Source organism: Megalops cyprinoides, chromosome 10, assembly GCF_013368585.1.
Source record: "Megalops cyprinoides isolate fMegCyp1 chromosome 10, fMegCyp1.pri, whole genome shotgun sequence".
NCBI classification, from domain to species: Eukaryota; Metazoa; Chordata; class Actinopteri; order Elopiformes; family Megalopidae; genus Megalops; species Megalops cyprinoides.
In genome coordinates this window covers 7,940,268-7,960,392 of record NC_050592.1, presented here as the reverse complement: position 1 = coordinate 7,960,392, position 20,125 = coordinate 7,940,268, and the positions used below count along the sequence as shown (strand labels likewise).

Here is a 20,125-nt window from a genome sequence, read left to right as displayed (position 1 = left end):
GCCCAAGGGTACAGCAGCAGTGCCCCAGCAGGGAATCAAACTGGCAACTTTCAGTTACAAGTCCTGTTTCTTAACCACCATGCTACACTTCTGCCCCAGACAAACATTTTATTACTGTAATTATTAATTAAGCAATTTAAAATAATTTTTTTTGGCATTTGGGTCAAGACCAAGTTTTGTTGGCAAGATTTGTTGGGATTTTGAATACATTATGAAATGTTTGATTGTGTTTTACAAATTGTGGCAGTATGACAACATCAATTCTTGGTGCAACTGCATTTACTGGCCATTTTCTCAATAACTGAGCTGAGAAGAACATCAAGCTGTTGTGTGTTTGCGGAACTTCCCATGTTGCACAAATAAACCGAAACCTATTTGTGGTAAATCAAGCAGCACAGTGTATTCTTTCTAACTACATCAGCGATGTTTTGATATTTTATATACTGTAGACAAATCCACTGATTCAACAAATCTGTTGTTTTAACAGTATAGAACAGAAACAAAAGGTACTTGAGTAATGGGTCTAACCAATACCCAAACACACACACACACACACACGCACACACACACACACACACACGCACACACACACACACACACACACACACACACACACACACACACACACACACACACACACACACACCTCGCACAATATGTACTAAACCATATCCTGTCTGTATTGTATTTGCACAGGTATTGCCATGGTGCAAAGCTTCTGTTGAAGAAGAGGGATGGCTCTTTCATAAAATATGATACAAGACATTATTTACTGCCAAATGAGGTGTGACAACAGTCAATGTGGTTATAAAACGTCCCAATGACAGTTTGTTAGAACACAATATGCAGTTTGCAAAACTGTTCCTGTAATTTGGCTAATTTATGCAGTGGTTTGTTGGTATAGTCCTGCTCATAGTTTTATATTCCACATCAAGAGATTACTGAGCATACATGTCAACAGGATGCCAACCCCGGATAAAAGGATAAGAGATTACCTCCTTGCAACATGATATTGAGCTTAGAGAGACTTAAGAGGATTTTCTCACTTGAACTGCATTTGATCCAGGAATAAAACCAGAACCATATAGCATATGTGTTACTACAAAATAAAAGCACTTGTCAGACTGATCATGTATCTAGTAAGTACATGATGAGAAAATATGGAAAATATCTAATAAAATTGCTAACTTTTTACATTTATGGAAAATCAAGTAAAGTAGAAAACGTTTTGCCATTTCTCTTAATTTCTCGCTGATATAGCTTGGAACCTTTGAGGGAATTCATTGCTCCAATCAACACACCAAAATGAACAAAAACTGAAAATTCAACTAAAGTTTTAGCAAATGGCAATGTCATTTCAATCCCAATCTCAATGCAGTTTGGGGGAAAGAAATCCATCTAGTATAATTTCAGTTGCTCTGATATTTGGAGGGGCACAGACACAGCAGCAAAAGAGGAACAGATTTCATGTGTTGGCAAATCTGGAATTCACCAGAAGTGCGCCATACCAATATAAATACCTGGTGTCCAAACTGTCAAGGAAAAAAGACCACTGAGGCAAGCTTATGTGTACCACACCGACGATGGGGAGACCAGCACCTCTCTGGGCTTTTACTGTACTGGCACTCACAGGTAATACCTCTGCGTCTGTTACCCACAATGCAATGGGCACACAAGTATGGGAGACAAATTCAAAGAAAGTGCAGTGTAGATATACAGTACCAGTCAAATGTCTGGAATAATAGCAAAGACATCTAATCTATGAAATAACACAAAACGGAATTATGCAGTGACCACAAATGTGTTATCAGCAAATCAAATCTATCTTATATTTTAGATTTTTCAAAATACCCAACAAGTAATTTTAAAATCAAGATTTTTTTGGAAAGAAATTCATATATACAGTAAGTATCAATGTCACCATTTATATTTCTCTGAAACAAATTTCAAGCATTTGAGCATGTGTCCCATTATCTTAATCAGGTGTGTCCAAACTTTTGACTGTGCTGTAATCATCTTGAATGAGTATTGTAAGAATCTTTTTTTAAAGACTGTTATCATAGGAAGATGGAACATTCCATCGAAGGTTCCCTTTGGTATGCATGTTTTAAGTCAAGTGCATTTTTTTTTTCTGCATTTGAAAATTTGACTTGCATTGAAATATTGCCAGGAGTTCTTTTTCGGAGCACTTTTCTTACATAATGGAAGCCGCAGCTGAGGACACCACTCAGACATACAGCCATACACAACATTTATGAAAACAATGTCTGGGAAATGCACTTTCGTGGATGTAGCACAGTGTACAGAATTGTATGGTTCAGAAAGCGCTGATGAAAAGTCTTTGACCATCTTTTCTCTTCTAACTTTTACTAACTTCTTTTTTACAGGAGCAACATGCCTCCTCTTCCCTCTGCAGGTCTCTGCATTTGGAGATAGTAAGCTCACTTCCATTGCCTTTTGAAATTATATATATATATATATATATATATATACACACAAATATCTTGCTTATCTACACAAGTAATTATAATATGAAATGGATACCTTTCATGTAGACGAAATGCCATTTGTTTCTTGTAAATAACAAGTTAACACTAGTTGTCAGTGAGAAAAAAATTTGATTAATTTTGAAAGACATGGATTTTAACCAAGTCACAACAATAAATCAAAGTTGTCTCTGAATTTGAGTTCCACATTGTTGTGCTATGTTTTACATGTGTGTGTTGCAATGAGGGATTGGTTGGCAATATACAGCATGACAATATAATTTGTTGGGTTCAATATATACTTTTCGTCTTCTCATGCATTCCTTTCAATGACCATTAGAGGTCCTTACACACTGCTGATTATATTCAGCATACAGTACCCACAAATAGAGGTAAGCTGAGGTATACAAATAGAGGTAAGTAAATAGAGATAAGATGTCCACACAGTACATTACCTACAGTACAAACTTTGGCCTTGTGAGAGAAACTATTGGGGTGGCAGTGTAGCATAGTGGTAAGGAACAGGGCTCATAACCGAAAGGTTACTGGTTCCATGCCCTGCTGGGGCACTGCTGCTGTACCTTTGGGCAATATACTTAATCCACAATTGCCTCAGCAAATATCCAATACAATGTATAAATTGCAACCTATGTAAGTCACTCTGGATAAGAATGTCTGCTAAATGACAATAATGATAATGATAATACAATGTAATATAACTATGGCCGTGAAGCAGACGCATTGGGTTTTCACTGAGAGCACTGTCTGCTTTCCCCAGCGAAGCCGCTGTTTGTCAGGATCACTGGGCCCGACAGGGTGACAGCAGGAGAGAAGGCCAAATTCGAGTGCTCAGCTTACTGTACCCCTCCCTGCAACTACACCTGGTCTCTGGGTGGCGGGACTTCAAAGGGCCCGACCGTGACGCTGTACGCTGCCGGGGGCAAAGACACACTCGATTTGGACTGCATCGCCCTCAACCCCACAAGCAAGGAGACCACCAAAACGACCACAACCATCAAAGTAACAAGTGAGATTACATAGGCTTCTCATTGGTCAGATGGAAGGTCAGGGATGGGACAGGCCATTGGATCTGTTGGACATAGATATTAATAGGAAGCATTTATGGAAATTCAGTCATCAGGTGCTGGTAGCTTTTTGCTGTTTTTTTGTGTAAAAGATCACAGAGCTTCATATTGCTCTCCAAACTTCCATAGCGCTGGCAATTACTGGGATAGAATACATGCACCCTGACCAGGCAGGGAACTAAAGTCACTGTGAGCGCTGAGGCTGACTGTGATCCACCCTTGTTTCAGATGTACTTTTCGTCCGGCCCGTCTCTGACAAAGAGCCTGCTCTCTCCGACCCCTTCAGCCTGACCTGTGCGGGCTCCATCCAGCTATCCGCTGTCCTCTGGTACAAAGACGGTGAAGTGATGACCGGGACCGCCGAGACCACTCTATCCGCAGACAATTCCACGCTCTCTTTCGGTGCCCTGCTGCCTAATCACCAGGGCTTCTACCAGTGCGTGGTTTCTGCCAACGGCAGAGAAATTATAGCTAATGGATACTCGCTTGTGTGTAAGTACCGACCAACATATCCGTAATGGTCATGGATGCATTCACTGCATGTTTCTTGTGTTCTCACGTCTGCTTCAGATGCGGCCTGTTGTGTGCTGCATGAACCGTCAATCCAGTGACTGTATTAGATTCACTTTTGTGTCACTTTTGTACTGTTGCATTCTAGATGAGAATGCCAAGTGGCAAAATGTAAATGAAAATGTTTCATATGTAACTCTTCCTTATACACTATATATATATATATATATATATATATATATATATATATATATATATATATTATAAATAAATGTGTAGACATTAGTAATAATGTCTGTCAGTTATAATGATTTAGAATGTGTGTTAGTTTATGATAAACCCTTGAAGGCCTGAATGTAAATTTATGAATAAGCAGCACGTTCATGTTACATTCATCATAGGAGATACTAACACAAAGAAACATGCTAAAGCTGTGTTCCAAAATTGCTAAAGTCTTATCTTACTATATCATAAGGATTGTCTGTGTGTGTGTGTGTGTGTGTGTGTCTTGTGAAATCACTGTAGATGGATCACTGAGTGTCAGTATCAGCGGGCCAGACACCATAGAAGTTGGGAAAGAGTATGTCTTTGAGTGCATGCCCAATTGTTCAATCGGCTGCTCTGTCAGCTGGACCTTTAGAGGTGGATTCCCGCCCGCCTACTCCTTCTCGCTGCAGAAGACTGTGATTAAATGGGTTCCGTCCGAACCAACAACTCAGCTCCTCACCTGCGTTGCAAGCAACACCGGTGCGGCACGAAAAGCCACAGCCACCAAGACGGTGAAAGTCATCAATAAACCTTCAGGTATAACGCAAATTAGCGCAAATTAGCCATCTACTGAGCTAATATACTGGTTCGCGTCTGCTGTAATAAACTATGTGTTTTTAATTGAAAATGTGCATTCACAAATAGTTTCCTAACAGACAGACTAGGCTATAATAGCCCTTGGCTACTATCCTTTAGGATACCTGATATTTTTTAGACTTCATCCAATCATTTAATTCTAAGCGAACTGGAACAATTACATTTCTGTTGGCATAACATTTGTCTCAACCTCGTGGTTAATATACCGACAGATACCTCGGCATGTCTATATGGACGCCACGAGTAACACAGAGTACAATTCTCATCTATGGATAGTAGCCCGGTTCAGTTCCAGTTGGGACAGTGTTGTATTGTGGTCGAATCAAGCAATCTCAAATAAAGTGTAACAGCAGAATGCAAAGGAGGCCATTGGCCAGGGTCACTAGGTAAATGGATTTTAATTTTAAAAAATATGTTTTAGCCTATTTTTAAGAATCTAAAATATAAGACAGTTTTCATTTGCTTCATGCATTTTTGGTCACTGCATAATTCCACTCGGGTTATTTCATAGTTTTGATGTTTTTAGTATTATTCCAAAATGTGGAGAATAGCAAAAATAAATAAAGAAAGAAAGACTTTTGACTGGTACTGCAAATGTTACTCTCCACTTCTCAACAGCAAAATAGTGTTAACTTCCATTACACCTGATTATACATGTATTGTTTAGTGCTTAAATCAGAAATTGACGGATAACCAATGCTAAATTGACTATACACAAATACACAAATGTTGGATATACAGTATCAGTGTATATATACATATTTACAGAGCCTATAATGTATTTCAGATCACACAGATCCCCCAGAATCTGGATCCGAGGGGCTGAAACCTGCAGTAATCCTGTGCCTCGCCTTCACCACAGCGCTGCTGGTTCTTCTGGCCTTGTAGAGGCGAATCCCTGGACTCAAATGGGTGAGCTATGTTTTACTCTCGGCTTTTGGGCTCCTGTCTGTGGCCATCAGTACTGTAACCTGGGGGACAGCAGTGTGGCAAGGAGCAGGGCTCATAACTGAAAGGCTGGGGGTTCAATTCTCCACTGAGGCACTGTCGTTGTACCCTTGGGCAAGGTACTTAGCCCAAAATTGCCTCAGCAAATATCCAGCTGTATAAATGGATAATATGTAAAACTATAATCCATGTAAGTCGTTCTGGGAAAGAGCATCTGCTAAATGACAGTAATGTAATCCTGCTGTTTTGCTAATAAATATTCCTTTACTCTGAAGAAGACTTAATCACCACATAAAATCTTCTCATAATTTCTTTCTAGCTGACTTTGGTTTAGCAGATCCTCACCTCAAGTGAATACATAGATGCTTCTTTAAATGTAATTTTTTTGCAGTAGAACTTATAGTTGTGTTTGTTCCAGAAGAAACAACGGAGACCAATGCGCTTGCTAGTTTGAGCTAAACAGGGTATAGCATATATGTTGACAGTAAGGTGTGATGAACTCCATACTGAGTGTGGGGTCTAGGTTCTCCACCTCTATTGCCATATGTAAAAAAAAAAAAGCTGTATAAATGGATTGCAGATTTTAAAAATGAAAAATGCTCACAGATACAACCATTTGGGCCTCTGAGATAAAACAGACAAAGATCAATGTTGGATTGTTTTTCTCTCCAGGTCTACATGATGGCAGACGCTCCTGCTCAATAACTTCTACATAAACCCTCCAGCGTAATAACTGTGTGATGTTCTGCTGCTGTTAAATATACTTACTGCTTCTTTTGTACCAATACTATTACTGTGTAAGGACATCAAGGGTAACTAAATTTCACACTAAAATGTATGTAAAACAAACTAAACTCTGAAATTCAGTTAAGAGTATGAAATCTGACAGACTGAATAGCACTGATGAAACTTTGTGGGACTTGTGACTGATGTGAAACAGGCACCAAGGCCCCTGTTGTAAAACCTCCACACGCACATATTTGAGGGTTAACTGTACATGTTGAAACAAAATTATAAAATGCGTGATTTACTAAAACTTGAATGTGATAGATAATGTTCACTCATTATATACAATAGTTTTTTTATTATTATTTATAGCATTTGCTGACATCAATACATGTACCGCCTACTAAAGTAAAAATGAGACTTGAGAAATAAAATTGAATTGTTAGGAAAGTGTTGCAACATATAGCTAAGGAATAGCCTTGGCCAATGTGAGAATTAATCGTGATTAAAATTATTTTAAAATCAAACTGGCCAGGAGAGGTCTATCTAAGCAATGAAGATTGTATACATGCCCCAGTTATCTCTTTATGGATGGTCCACTGGCACCCCCTGTTGGATAACAAGATAAGTGAACTCAAATGGCTAGAAAACTCCAGTATTCCTACAAGTTCATTTATTTCAGATACTCTGGTACATTTACGAGTATAAATTTGTCATAACCTGTTTTGGTATTAATATAATACCTATATTTTTTAAGCACACAGAGCATATGTTTTAGAGAATGCGACAAACTGAATATATAACCAGATGACCTGGTTTGTTGACATTATTAGAGACAAATACCATTCTGTGTTTTATAAAGTTACTTGATAGCAGGCATGTCACGATACCATAAATTTAGTAGTCGATACCAATACCAGTGAAATTCCACGATTCTCGATAACCAATTCGATACCACGGTAAAAAAAAAACAAAAACGAAACAATAAATCCCATGCACTTCAACATACACTCCTTTATTAAAAACATTTGAACATTACAAAAAACAACAACAGTGGCATGTAGCCTTCAAGTATTTAAACAAACAATACTGTACTTCATTACAAACAATCAACTTTTTATGGTGGCACAGCATTTCAATTGCAGTACCTGGCCAAGACATGAAAAAATATGGAAATAAATAGGCCTTTAATATAATATAATATAATATAATATAATATAATATAATATGTCTCTCTGAAAAGCTTCTGATATGGTTGGCCGTGTTTGTTGACTTTGCTCCTGCCTCTCCTGGTCGACATCCTCCTCTGGCTGATACTGTGAAAGGAAAATTAGGAGATTTCAGTTACACGTATAGCTCAAAGGCTGCATACACAATGTACTAACACACACACACACCTCTATATACTCAGAGTGCAAGCAGTTGTTTAAATTTACTGACATGGTGACAGATCATTAGTCCGGAAATATTTATTTAAAATGTCACGTTATGTTTTGATGACAGATGACACCGACTGAACGGTAAGGACAGTAGCCTACTACTAGCTATGGTTACATTACGTTAGCCGAAACACGGTAGCCTTTAGCGTTTAGCCATTGCAAACGTCGTATGGAACATAGTTGGCTACACAGCAGTATGCCATCTGTCTCAAACAAAAATAATGGTAAGGTGTGTTTCAGGATGAGGATAACAGGAACGTTGATAATGTAATGTTAACATGAATTGAAACTCACTCACCTTGAATTCTTTGAATAAATCTGGATGTCTGTCTTTGAGGTGCTTCGCTACGTTGGAAGTGTTTCCTCCTTTCGTCTGAAAAGTTCGATGGCACCGTTTGCATACTGGTTTTTGCGAATTTATCATTAATCCCCGATGACCCGCCTCGAAGGCAAAGTAGGCTACTTCCATACATACTTCCATACACGACGCTGCAGCTGCATCCCCGGTACCTACGGTACTGTAGAAAAACGAGTACCGTCACGTTTTCAGAATTTTGGCATCGACTTGGTACCGAAGTATCGGTTCTCGTGACACCCCTACTTGATAGGCTTTCATTTTTAGTCAAATCAATATTTACATTGTGAAAGGCTGTACGCCAAAAAAGGACTTGTCCCTGTTCACATTCAATGCGCACCAATGTTTGCACACTGTCCCGGGCAGGTGCATAGTATGGTTTCCACATCCGGAATGTTTACCAAGAGTGTTTGATGAATACACAACCACACAATCAAACAGGGAATTTACACAATGGCCCCCATATGGCACTCGGACTTGGCCCCTGTGGGAGAGGAGAATTGGATGACCAGCACAGGATCACTGTTACAACTGAACGAACATCAGAGGCTTCTAAAACGATCCTGGTTTCAGCCTTGTGAATTTCAGATGACCTGACAAGGCACCACAGATGACACAGGTGCCATGCTTCCTTTATGAGCCAAATACTCAGAAAATCCCTGCCTCACGGATCAGAACATTCCACTTCACACCCTTCCTCGTGTTACATGATGTGCTCGTAAAGGTGGGCCTTCCCGCACGGTTCCAGAAGTGAACGTACATGTCACTTCCTCTGTCATTATTCAATCAGTCATGAGGTGGACTGAGCCAACCGCACTCCTGCCACACAGACAGCACACCTATCCCAGATACTGAGATAGCTGTCGGGAACACTTATCTCAGCTGTTGTGAGGTAAGACGTACAAAGGTGTGCTCGGGAGCCCATGACGTGACACTAATGACAATGCCAGAGCTGGGACACTTTATCCAGTAAATGGTGTGAAAAGGTGGGATTTTGTTTGCCTGGAGATAAGTGACTTTGCAAATCTCTAAATGCTGAGGATGGCCCAGGAGAAAGTCAAGTACTACTGAGAGTTTGTATCATATGCACCTTGGGGTCAGTTTGTTTGTGTACGTGTGCATACACATATCCATGTGTGCGTATTTATGCGGGTGTGCTTGTGCGTGTCTGCGTGTGGGCATGCATGTGTGTGTGATTGTGCATGTGTGTTCCAGTTATTGGTTTAGTGATAAAAAATTGTTGCACGTTTAATAAGGAACCTGGGAATACACCTGGCACAGTCACTGTTTAAACAAAAGGGAAGTGAATGTAACTGGCGGTTTATCTAATTTGATTAAGGTACAAACACTTGTTTTTTTAGAAATGAAAAGGGTGGTTGTCACAATAGCTTTGCCATGTTCGCCTTTTGAATATCATGACATACACATGAAAGTGTGCTGATGAATCCATGTCAGTATGTAAAGCAGGGATTTCTTCTTTCATGGTCAGTCATATTAAATATTTAACGTAATAATATATCACCCGCAGAAAGTATATTTTTCGGTGGGAAATCAGTTCTGTGGTTTAAGTTCTTCATTGGGCCAAATAAACCCCAGTGCAGGCTCTCTGTGGAAAAAGATGACCTTAACAGTACAAAGGCTGCAGAGTATAAGTGTCGTGGCTGATTCTATCATTGTGCTGTGAAGCTGAGCTGGAGTCTTCTGCATGGGCAGATGTCTGTGCTTTACTTACTAAGTAAACTTACTAGCAGATGCACAGTATCTCTACGTTGTAGACGAATCGTTGCTTCAGTTTGCGCCTAAACTTATAATAAACAATTCCAGTCAATCTGATGTCTACCAGGACAGCAAAACAAATGAAAATGCAAGAGACAGAACACAGGTGTTTTGCGTTTTTGTTACTGCCATTTTAAATGGTGCACAACAGAAAGAGAAATAAGGGCAATGGTGTTGATCTCTGGAAAATGATCCACAACAGACCCCTGGATCATCATCATGTACCATATACTGTAATGATAAAGGATGACATGTAGAAACTTAACATTTTTATATCAAAACAATTATTTCAATAAGGAATCAAGAGTTGCTGTAGCAAGCTATAATAATATCTGTATTAATACAATGTATACACTATAGTTACAGACACAGCTAACAAACCTCAGTGCAATGCTGAAAGCCAACTTTCAGTATTACACGGTAAGACAACTCTGCTGTCAGACTAATGTTACAACTTATATTGCTCCCTTTTGATAGTTATTTATCTGCCATGTATGAGCTCAGATAAGTATGAGCCTTTAACATATCATGACTATGCACTCAACAGTATGAAATGACAACACCATTACATAGATTTTGATTAATGGAAATAAAACTAATTTTAATTTTAGTATCAAGTATTATGTACTAAGTATTGTGTACAACCACTGGTATATTAACAATAAATTCACATTCAAAATTTAGTTTTGTATTTTCCTATCAACCTGAGCATATTTTATCTAAATGTAGGCAGCAGTGTGATGTAATGGTAAAGAGCAGGGCCGGATGCCAGTTTGATTCCTTGCTAGGCCACTGCTGTTATAGCTGTAGGAAAAGGTACTTAACCTACAATTGCCTCAGTAAGTGTCCAGCTGTATAAATGGATAACATGTAAAACTGTAACTGATGTAAGTCGCTCTGGATAAGAGCGGCTGCTAAATGCCACAATGTAATGTAAAGTAAATGGATCTTACAGGACATATTTTGATAGTTAACCCCAAGGAAAGTACTCGTTTGAATGTACCATTGGCACACCAAGTCATTGGTGTTATAGCGCTGGTTTACAAGCCAGACACCTTTTCTGCTTTATTTACCCCTGGTTTCAAGTCTAGTCACTTTTGACAAATTCTTTTAACACATGCTGAGACTAGTACACATAACCTCCAATGCTTCCAGTGCAGAGAAAGGGAAACCACACCCATAATTCCTCATGCTACCGATCATGACTATTTACAGTAAGAGTTCATGTGAAGTGCATCTACTCTTTATTCTACAACATCCTCATTCTGATCCCAATAACTGAGAGAGAGAGGGTGAGAGAGAGAGAGAGAGAGAGAGAGAGAGATATGAAATAAGTGAGTTGAGTCAGATTTGAATTGAAACACCTTGCAATGTGAGAGGGACATTCAAATACAAACACCAGTGGAAAAGCCAGTCTTATCCATAGCGTTGTGGGCCAAAAAATGTGAGAGGAAAAGCAGAAGTCTTAACTCTACCATTGTTAAGAAATAGCAATATGCGGTTTGACCAAATATTTACTGATAACAGGGCTGACTAATACATTGTTTCACAAAAAGACTGACAGGGGTTGGACATTGATATTAACAATATAATCGACATGAGGAAGCAGGGATTTTTCTTGATCAAGCAGCAATGGAGAAAAGATCTGCCACACGGTTCTTTACCCTTCTGACTTTCTTACAAGGTAATTTTGGTGTTTTGTTGATTTTTAAAAAATACGAATGTGTCAATATATACAATATTAAATAGTACTACTGTAATAATACAGTAGGAAAAACACAGCAAAATATTTGTTGAAGTGAGAGAGTGTTTATACAATTTAAACTACAGTATTTTCTCTTTTTTTCTGTTTTTGCAGTTGCCATTTTAAGTCTGTTGCTTACAGCTTTGCTGGTCATAGCTTAGAAAAATGAACTATACGGAGCTCCACGCATTGAACCATTATTTTATACCTCTATTGAATATGTTGTGTCTTGGTTATAAGTTTAAACTGAGGTGCTGTAATTTGAAAGAAAATTATATGAAATTATCACTATTTATGAACTAACGTCCATGCATTAGTTGCGATTATGGAAAGAGGGAATTTAGTTTTGTATTTCATTTCTAAAAATAACCACATCATCATATCTATAAAGGCATGTATCTATAAGAACTTGGAACTGGGAAAAGGTATTGTTAATTAATATTCCATGCATGTTTATGACACATGATTCATGTTTTACCATTAATGAGAAAAGTGTGTCATTAAATTAAAATGAGCTGTATTTTATTTTTTCATTCACATGGAGACTCAAATCAGTAATATGAGCCACATTAAAGAATGACAAAGAGAGGGAGAACAGGAGTCAGAGGGAGAGATATAGAGAGAGAAAGGAGAACTAAAGAACTAAAGGGGGTGATAGAGAAATAAGCAACAGCACAGATCGACGTCGAAAAAAAGGAATCCCAGTATTTACACAATGCATGCGTCCTAACGTGAACTAATGGTTAAACAGTGAGCCCTTGAGGTCAGGACTGCTCTTTCTGTTCCCCTAGGCCTCGGTGGTGTGGCTCCTGTTGAGGTGAAGCCCTCAGCGAACCCTGTCCAAGTTGGAGACAGTGTGACCCTGGCCATCTCTCCCCTGACACACGCGCAGGCTGGGAGATGGGCATTGGGTGCCGATCCAATTCTAGTGTGGTTCGGGGACAGTCAGGATGTGTTCCCCAGTTACAAAGGCCGTGCCTCACTCAACATCAGTACTGGGGCTCTACTGCTGAAGTCAGTGACTGTCGCCGACTCTGGCATCTACGTTGTCGAAGGCAGCAACCCTGCGTTTTCAGCTAATGCCAGCTTGAAAGTTCTCGGTAGGTCTCCCCTCCGCACAAGGTCCAGTAGTGATATCCTGATATATACTATAGCAGTGAGCACGGCTCACTGACTCCAGAAACGAGAGTAAACACCAGAGTATTGATTCGCTCGGCCCGTTTCTGTCACAGCGGCAGATGGCTAAAACTCTGAATACACAATGAATGTACACCTGTCACCAGACACATAATTTATGACAATTAAAATGCAGCTTTGTCCTGAAGACTTGGAAGCAATATTTTGGTGGTCAGTAAATGCATGGATTCAATCTGATATTTTTCATTTCACCAAAAACAAAATGCAGCTACTGACTGCTCAAGGTGTTACTAATTGAGATGAGAATGTCCTGTGTGCGCACGGCAGAAAATGGCTCAAACATAGCTAACAACAGGAACAAAAACAGTACAGATCAGAAATGCCTGACTTGAGATAAGTAACACATTTTCTAACCTTGCCAGCTTTCTCATGCAGCATATTTTGGTTTTCTGCAAGTTGTGGCCTGTAGAATCCCTGCGTATATTTATGCATTGGACTCATGCCCTCAGCTGGTAACTGTCATCTTCGTTTTCCCATCTCACAGCGCCAGTCTCCAATGTGACAGTAACAGCCAATGTAACAGACCCTGTGGAGTTCAACGACACCGTCAGTCTGACATGCTCTGCCTCTGGATCCTCCCTCTCTTTCCGATGGCATGATGGCAGCGCTGACATCAGAGCCAGCGGGCGTGTTCATCTGAGTGATGACAACCGAATTCTAACCATATCTGGCGTACTGAGGTCTGACAAGGGCCCACTGTACTGCATCGTGTCTAATACCATAAGTAACGCCACCAGTAAAGGTTTCTCCCTAAATATCAGCTGTGAGTATGCAGCTACGCATTATTTGTGCATTTCGAAAAGTTAATTCATTTGGGTGTCTATTTATCATGAGTAACTCTGTAATGTAGCTGGCGCAATGTCATATACCACACTGTCACTGTAAGTATGTATGGATAAGAGCATCTGCTAAATGACAATAATGTAATGTAATGATGTAATAACGCATTGTTCTCTTTCACAGATGGTCCAAACGACGTCAAACTTACAATTAGCAGATCACAGAAGGATGCTTTTAAGACTGGATCAAACATCACGATGTCCTGCTCAGCTCAGTCCAGCCCTCCTGCACAGTTTCAGTGGGCTTTCAATGGAGGGATGTTGAGCAGAGAGGGTCAGGAACTCAGGCTGGAGAACATTCAGAAGAATCAGAGCGGCAATTATACTTGCTGGGCCCACAACACCAGAACCCTGCGCTACAGCAGTTTGACAATGCCAATCACCATTACAGGTGTGATAAAAAAAAAAAAAATGTATTATTGATTTATTTATTCTTAAGTAGAGGAAATATGGGGAGGTTAGTTAAATGACAAAGAAAAACATGCCAATTGAACAAATACATTATTGTTCAAGATTCTATTTCATGGGGAACCCAAGTCAGGAATATGAGCCACACAACAGAAAGAGAAAGAAAGGGAGAGAAAGGGGGATGTCAAAGAGAAAGAGCTTGATATTGATAGAGAGAAGAACGAGTGCTAGTATTCTGTGCGTCGTAGAAATTAAACAGTGAGATATGGATCTCAGGCTAGTCTCTCTCTTCTTCCAGGTAACTCTGAGGTGTCTGTGGAGGTGAAGCCCGCCGACCCTGCCCGTGTTGGGGACGATGTGACTCTGGCCATTTCTCCCCCGCAACACATGCATGCTGGGATATGGATGATCGGCAACACAGTGATTCTAGTGTGGATCGGGGACAGCCAAGACGTGTTCCCGGCCCACAACGGTCGAGCCTTAGTCAACACCAGCACTGGGGCTCTGACGCTGAGATCGGTGACTGTTGCTGACTCTGGCGTTTACACTGTCCGAGGCAACAGCCCTGAACTTACTGCTAATGTCAGCTTGACAGTTCTCGGTGAGTCCCCCTCCCAAAAACAGACCTGTGGTAACATGGTGACATGTGTTACAGCTGGACTAAGCAGGGCACTCTGACACTGAAATGAGTGCAAACACTTGTTCTCATTACAACAGCAGACAACAGAAACTTTGACGATATCTCATAAGTACAAGTGTCGGAACACAACATTTATTATCATTTAAGTGCTGAGTTTACCCAAGAGATAAGCTGTGAGCACTATTACACTTGAAATGGTTGGACTCAACCGGGGATATTTTGGCTGACAACATGTTATGTCTTATGAAATCCTTCTGTATCTTTTTTTTTAGACTAAATACCTCAGCAGGTAACTGTCAGCTGTGTTTCTCCTTCCGACAGAGCCGGTCTCTAATGTGAGAGTGACAGTCAACGTGACAGACCCAGTGGAATTCAACGACACTGTCAGCCTGACCTGCTCTGCCTCTGGCTCCTCCCTCTCTTTCCGATGGCATAATAGCAGCTCTGACATCATAACCAGCGAACACATTAAGCTGAGCAATGGCAACCGCTCTCTCACCATATCTAGTGTGTTGAGGTCTGACAAGGGGCCTCTGTACTGCGTTGCATCCAATGGCATCAGTAATGGCACCAGCCAGCCCGTCCTCCTCAAGATTAGCTGTAAGACTCATATCTACTGTCACCATAGAGCTATACAATATAATTGTACGTCAAACTTGCAGTGGCATTGAAAGGGCAAAAGAAAAGCAGCCGTGTCACGTTTTTGGACGTGTAATGAGATATAGTAAGACGTGTGGACAAGAATTAATCAAAATATGTTTTAGACTAACTGTGATTTAATATAAATACTACCATGGCACATTTGTAAAGCAACAGGTCAGTAACAAGGAACAGGTTTTGCCTTGAGAATCCTTCTTTATAATAACTCGACGCATTGCATTGCTAAATTTTACCCTTTTTTTAAATGTTCGTTCATTTAGTTGTCTATGTATTAGATGTCATGTAACGTAGTTGTCATCTGCTGCATTTCATAGATGGCCCAGATGAAATGACATTTACAATCAACGGAACACAGAACGGCTCCTTTCACACTGGATCAAACATCACGATGTCCTGCTCGGCTCAGTCCAGCCCTCCTGCACAGTTTCAGTGGGCTTTCAATGGAAGGATGTTGAGCAGAGAGGGTCAGGAACTCAGGCTGGAGAACATTCAGGAGAATCAGAGCGGCAACTATACCTGTTGGGCCCACAACACCAGAACCCTGCGTTACAGCAGTCTGACAACATCAATCACCATTAAAAGTGTGTTTGTAATAAATAAGATTAATGATAACAGGAAAACTAAAATTGTTTGATTTTATTTTTTGTGTAACACTAGCCTATAAGTAGAATATATGTAGAAGTATTACGTGTAAGAAATGTGAATATAATATATAATTATAATATACATCTGTTGACATAAGGTTACATCTATTGACAGAGGGTGTTTAGAAACACTGATATTGATCTATCTGATAATGATCTATTACCCACAGATCACTCTAGGTCACTGAAACCTGCAGTCACAGTTGTGGCCCTCTTCAGCTTCCTCTTAGCTGTACTCCTTCATTAACTCTTTCACTGCCGCCCCCCTGAACGAGCATTGGTAAGTATGTCACACAACAATGGAGAATATGTGTTCCACAATATTCTTTTTTTTCCCCTTGTATTCAAATGACATAGAGTAGACATATATATACACACAGCATATAAACAGCAACTATAAAAATACTTCTACAATAGCCTTAACTTTAGTGTTGATATTCATAACCTCATTCTGTCCACATGCCTACAGTTCTTTTATACTAGTGTTAATAGTCTATTTGAGACTGGAATGTTTCTTTTTCTTCTTTAGCTGTAATCTGCTGATTGATTTATGCCCTTTTTGTGTTTGGTTTGTTCTACGTCCTAGTTCAGGATCAAAGGTACTTGTGATTCTGAAGTGATTGAATTGGGAGGTTGAAAAAAATAACTTGTCAAGAAACATTTATGTTCTACAGAGTGACTTATGAAAAGTGCATTCAGAAAGGTTAGGCAAATAGCCCTATAGACACCTAATCATTAGTGCCATTGAAATATAGTGCTATTGTGGGCCACCATTTTCCAACCACCAAGCTTGTACTACCAAAAGCATGTATTGCTACATTCCAAGTCCTGATGTGATGATTTTATCATCATTACGTGAGCTGCTGTACAGTTTTCCTTATGTTTAATCTATACACCTCGTATTGTTTGCAAAGGTGGGACCAAAATGCTTATTAAATCATATCATACAAACAGGTGTGACTTACCATAACCATTTTGGCTTTAGACTCAGGTGAATGATATCATTGGTCTTAATATAAGATATGACTATTTTTTGTTGCTTTCCAAGAATGAAGCTAAATTAAACACTAGTTCCTGTGGTCGCAAACATACTTATATGAACATATTGCAACTGCATTTACCTATTCCCCTTCTAAATATTTAACAGAGAAAAACAGTCTTATAGGGACTTCAAACAAGACATAACAGCTTTTCTCAACCTTACAGAACTGTGAGAGGACTTCCACTGCTTTGCTCAAGTTCCTTCCAAGGAATGTGGAACATTCCTCTGCATTATGAAGAAAAGAAACTACACAAACTGGCTTTTTTCGTGTAGTTACTGTTTATTTTGAAGCAAAAAACAGAAGAATATGCCATACCTCTCTCTCTATCTCACACACACACACACTCATACACACTCATACACACTCATACACACTCATACACACTCATACACACTCATACACACTCACACTCTGTAATAAGCCTCAAATCTATTTGTGAATACTGTTTTCTGTCATAATTTGTGTGATCTGTCTGTTAATATATGCATTCTAATTTGATTTTAAAAGATCATTTACATAATCTACAAGCTAATTTAATTTAACCCTTGGGACACAAAGTTGTTCTTTAAAAGTGCTCATAATGACATTGCTCCAAAACCTCAATAAAAATCTAAAATTTAATAATCGTGTTCCTTGCCTTTGGGTTCAGTAGCCATGCATACTGAAAAGCAAAGAGCTGTTTTCACTGCCTGGAAATCTCCAGTTCCTGTCCCTAGAATGTCATCCTCTGAAATCAGCTATGAAGTGACACTTGATTTCTAACACCCTGGCGCAAATGGAGTTTTCAAACCATCTAAAACTGATGGTCCACAACAATACACACCATTTCCTTTTATATATATACCCTGATGTTCCCTGTGTGCCTCCATTTTCAAAAAAATATATAACACTTGTGTACCACTTGTGTATGATAAAAATGCAGATTCCATACAATAAGACTGAAACATCTTAGCATACAAAAAGTGAACATTATCCATAAATTAGCAGAACATTTTAATAATACATATATGCATTTAAGCGATCACAATGTTTGTTTAATCTACATAATAGAATGAGTAACAATGCTATTTTCAGAGAGGGAGGGGTGGAGAAATGATTTGTCAGAGCTGTATGAGATCATAGTCATGAAATTTGGAAACCACAAGGATTTTTAAAATGAACTTGTGTGCTCAGACAATTTCAACAAATGAGGAGCTTTTCTGCATGCATACCTACAATAAGTAAGATAAGGAACACCAATACATTTTAGTGAGGTTTCCCTTAAAATATTAAAAACTTTTGTTGAACATGTTTTGTTGAACATAACATGCATAAACCCAATAGAAGGCCCTTCTATGATTGGTAGTTTGGTTGTGGCCCACTTTCTATTGGTCTATCCTAATTAAAACAACAGCTGGAAATTTTCAGGGTCAGTAGTGGATGTACTATGGCTCATTGCTGGCTTATTTCATCCAAACACCTTCCACATTTTCAGACTTGTTCATATGAAGGCCCAGGTGCCTGATTTAGAGAAAATGTTTACAGCCCTTATGATATTCACGATGGAATCCACATCTTATTTTCAATAAACTGAATAAAGACATTATACTGGAAAACATGACTCCAACATCATGGAGTGACATACGTTTAAGTAAAGTTAAAAGTGTTTTAATTACTTTCTTTCACGTCATATCACACCCCTCACACACACACTGGTGTGTTTTACTGTATGTGTGTGTGAGTGTCTGTGGGAGAGGGTAAATTAATCAATAACTCAATGAAATCAAAATCAAACAATCCTCAACCCACCTTGTACTCTAAGGAACTGTATAAATGATATAGTTATAAAAATCATTGATATGTGAAAACCTTATATTGACAGCATACATATATAGTTGATAACAATGTATTACTTTTGAAACAGTGGAAAAGCTAGTTTAGACAAACTTCCTTTTTTGACTCATTCATGGTCCCACCATACATACAGACCACATATTTTCATCATCTGATTATCTGGCAACCCATAAGCAGAAGAAAATTGTTCTGTTCATGTAATGATTGCACAGGGTGGTCTGTTTGAACTGTTCAGCTGCGTGTTGCAATTTCATCTTCAGCTTTCTGGTTTCACCCAGCCCTGGGAGTGGCAGTTTCTGTGTCCCCTGCTACTGGCTTTAAAAAATGGACATCTGTAAGCCCTTAACCCTAGGCTTCCGGGTTTGATTCGCAGGTGGGAAACTTTCACTTGATGTCATGTTGAAGAGTGTCAACCCTGGCCTGTGGTCAGCCCTCAGATGACAGCCTACAGTAAAACGTTGAGATTTTTGTCCCCATACTTGCTTGGTGGTATGAACACTCCTATTGCTCGTCAGCTGTTAGCATCACTTTCCAAGCAACTGTTCCACTCTGTGGAAGTGATTTTAACTAGATGAGTTTAACTTGTTGTAGCAAGACAATGTTAGTTGGATAAATCGTTTGTTCACTAATTGTTTGTTCACCATGAGCAGCAGTGTAACATGGTGGTAAGGCAATTCAATTCCCCACTGAGGTACTGCTGCTGTACCCTTGGGCAAGGTACTTAACCCACAGTTTCCTCTGTAAAACCATCTGTATAAATAGATAACATCTACTTATAACAGATAACTGCAACCTATGTAAGTCACTCTGGATAAGAGCTTCTGCGAGATGACAATAATGTAATGGAATGCTAATTAACATTTTTTTTTGTTTCTGAGTAGTGCAGCTTCTTTAGTTAGCTTGCCAGTTACATATGTAACTACGTATC

General features: G+C 39.3%; 2 protein-coding genes across 2 annotated transcripts; both read left to right on the top strand.

Moving 5' to 3' along the window:
* Positions 1-1,560: 1,560 nt before the first annotated feature.
* On the top strand, positions 1,561-5,833 carry LOC118784401 (carcinoembryonic antigen-related cell adhesion molecule 20-like). The gene is made up of 6 exons (XM_036538634.1): positions 1,561-1,632; positions 2,388-2,435; positions 3,265-3,513; positions 3,800-4,063; positions 4,607-4,885; positions 5,733-5,833. The coding sequence occupies exons 1-6, from the start codon at positions 1,566-1,568 to the stop codon at positions 5,831-5,833; spliced, it is 1,008 nt and encodes a 335-aa protein (XP_036394527.1). The 5' UTR covers positions 1,561-1,565.
* Positions 5,834-8,491: 2,658 nt separating this feature from the next.
* Positions 8,492-19,638, top strand: LOC118784399 (carcinoembryonic antigen-related cell adhesion molecule 5-like). The gene is made up of 8 exons (XM_036538631.1): positions 8,492-8,573; positions 12,725-13,033; positions 13,615-13,893; positions 14,094-14,360; positions 14,676-14,978; positions 15,339-15,617; positions 15,992-16,231; positions 19,571-19,638. Exons 1-8 carry the CDS (start codon positions 8,492-8,494, stop codon positions 19,636-19,638), a joined length of 1,827 nt encoding a protein of 608 aa, XP_036394524.1.
* Positions 19,639-20,125: the final 487 nt, after the last annotated feature.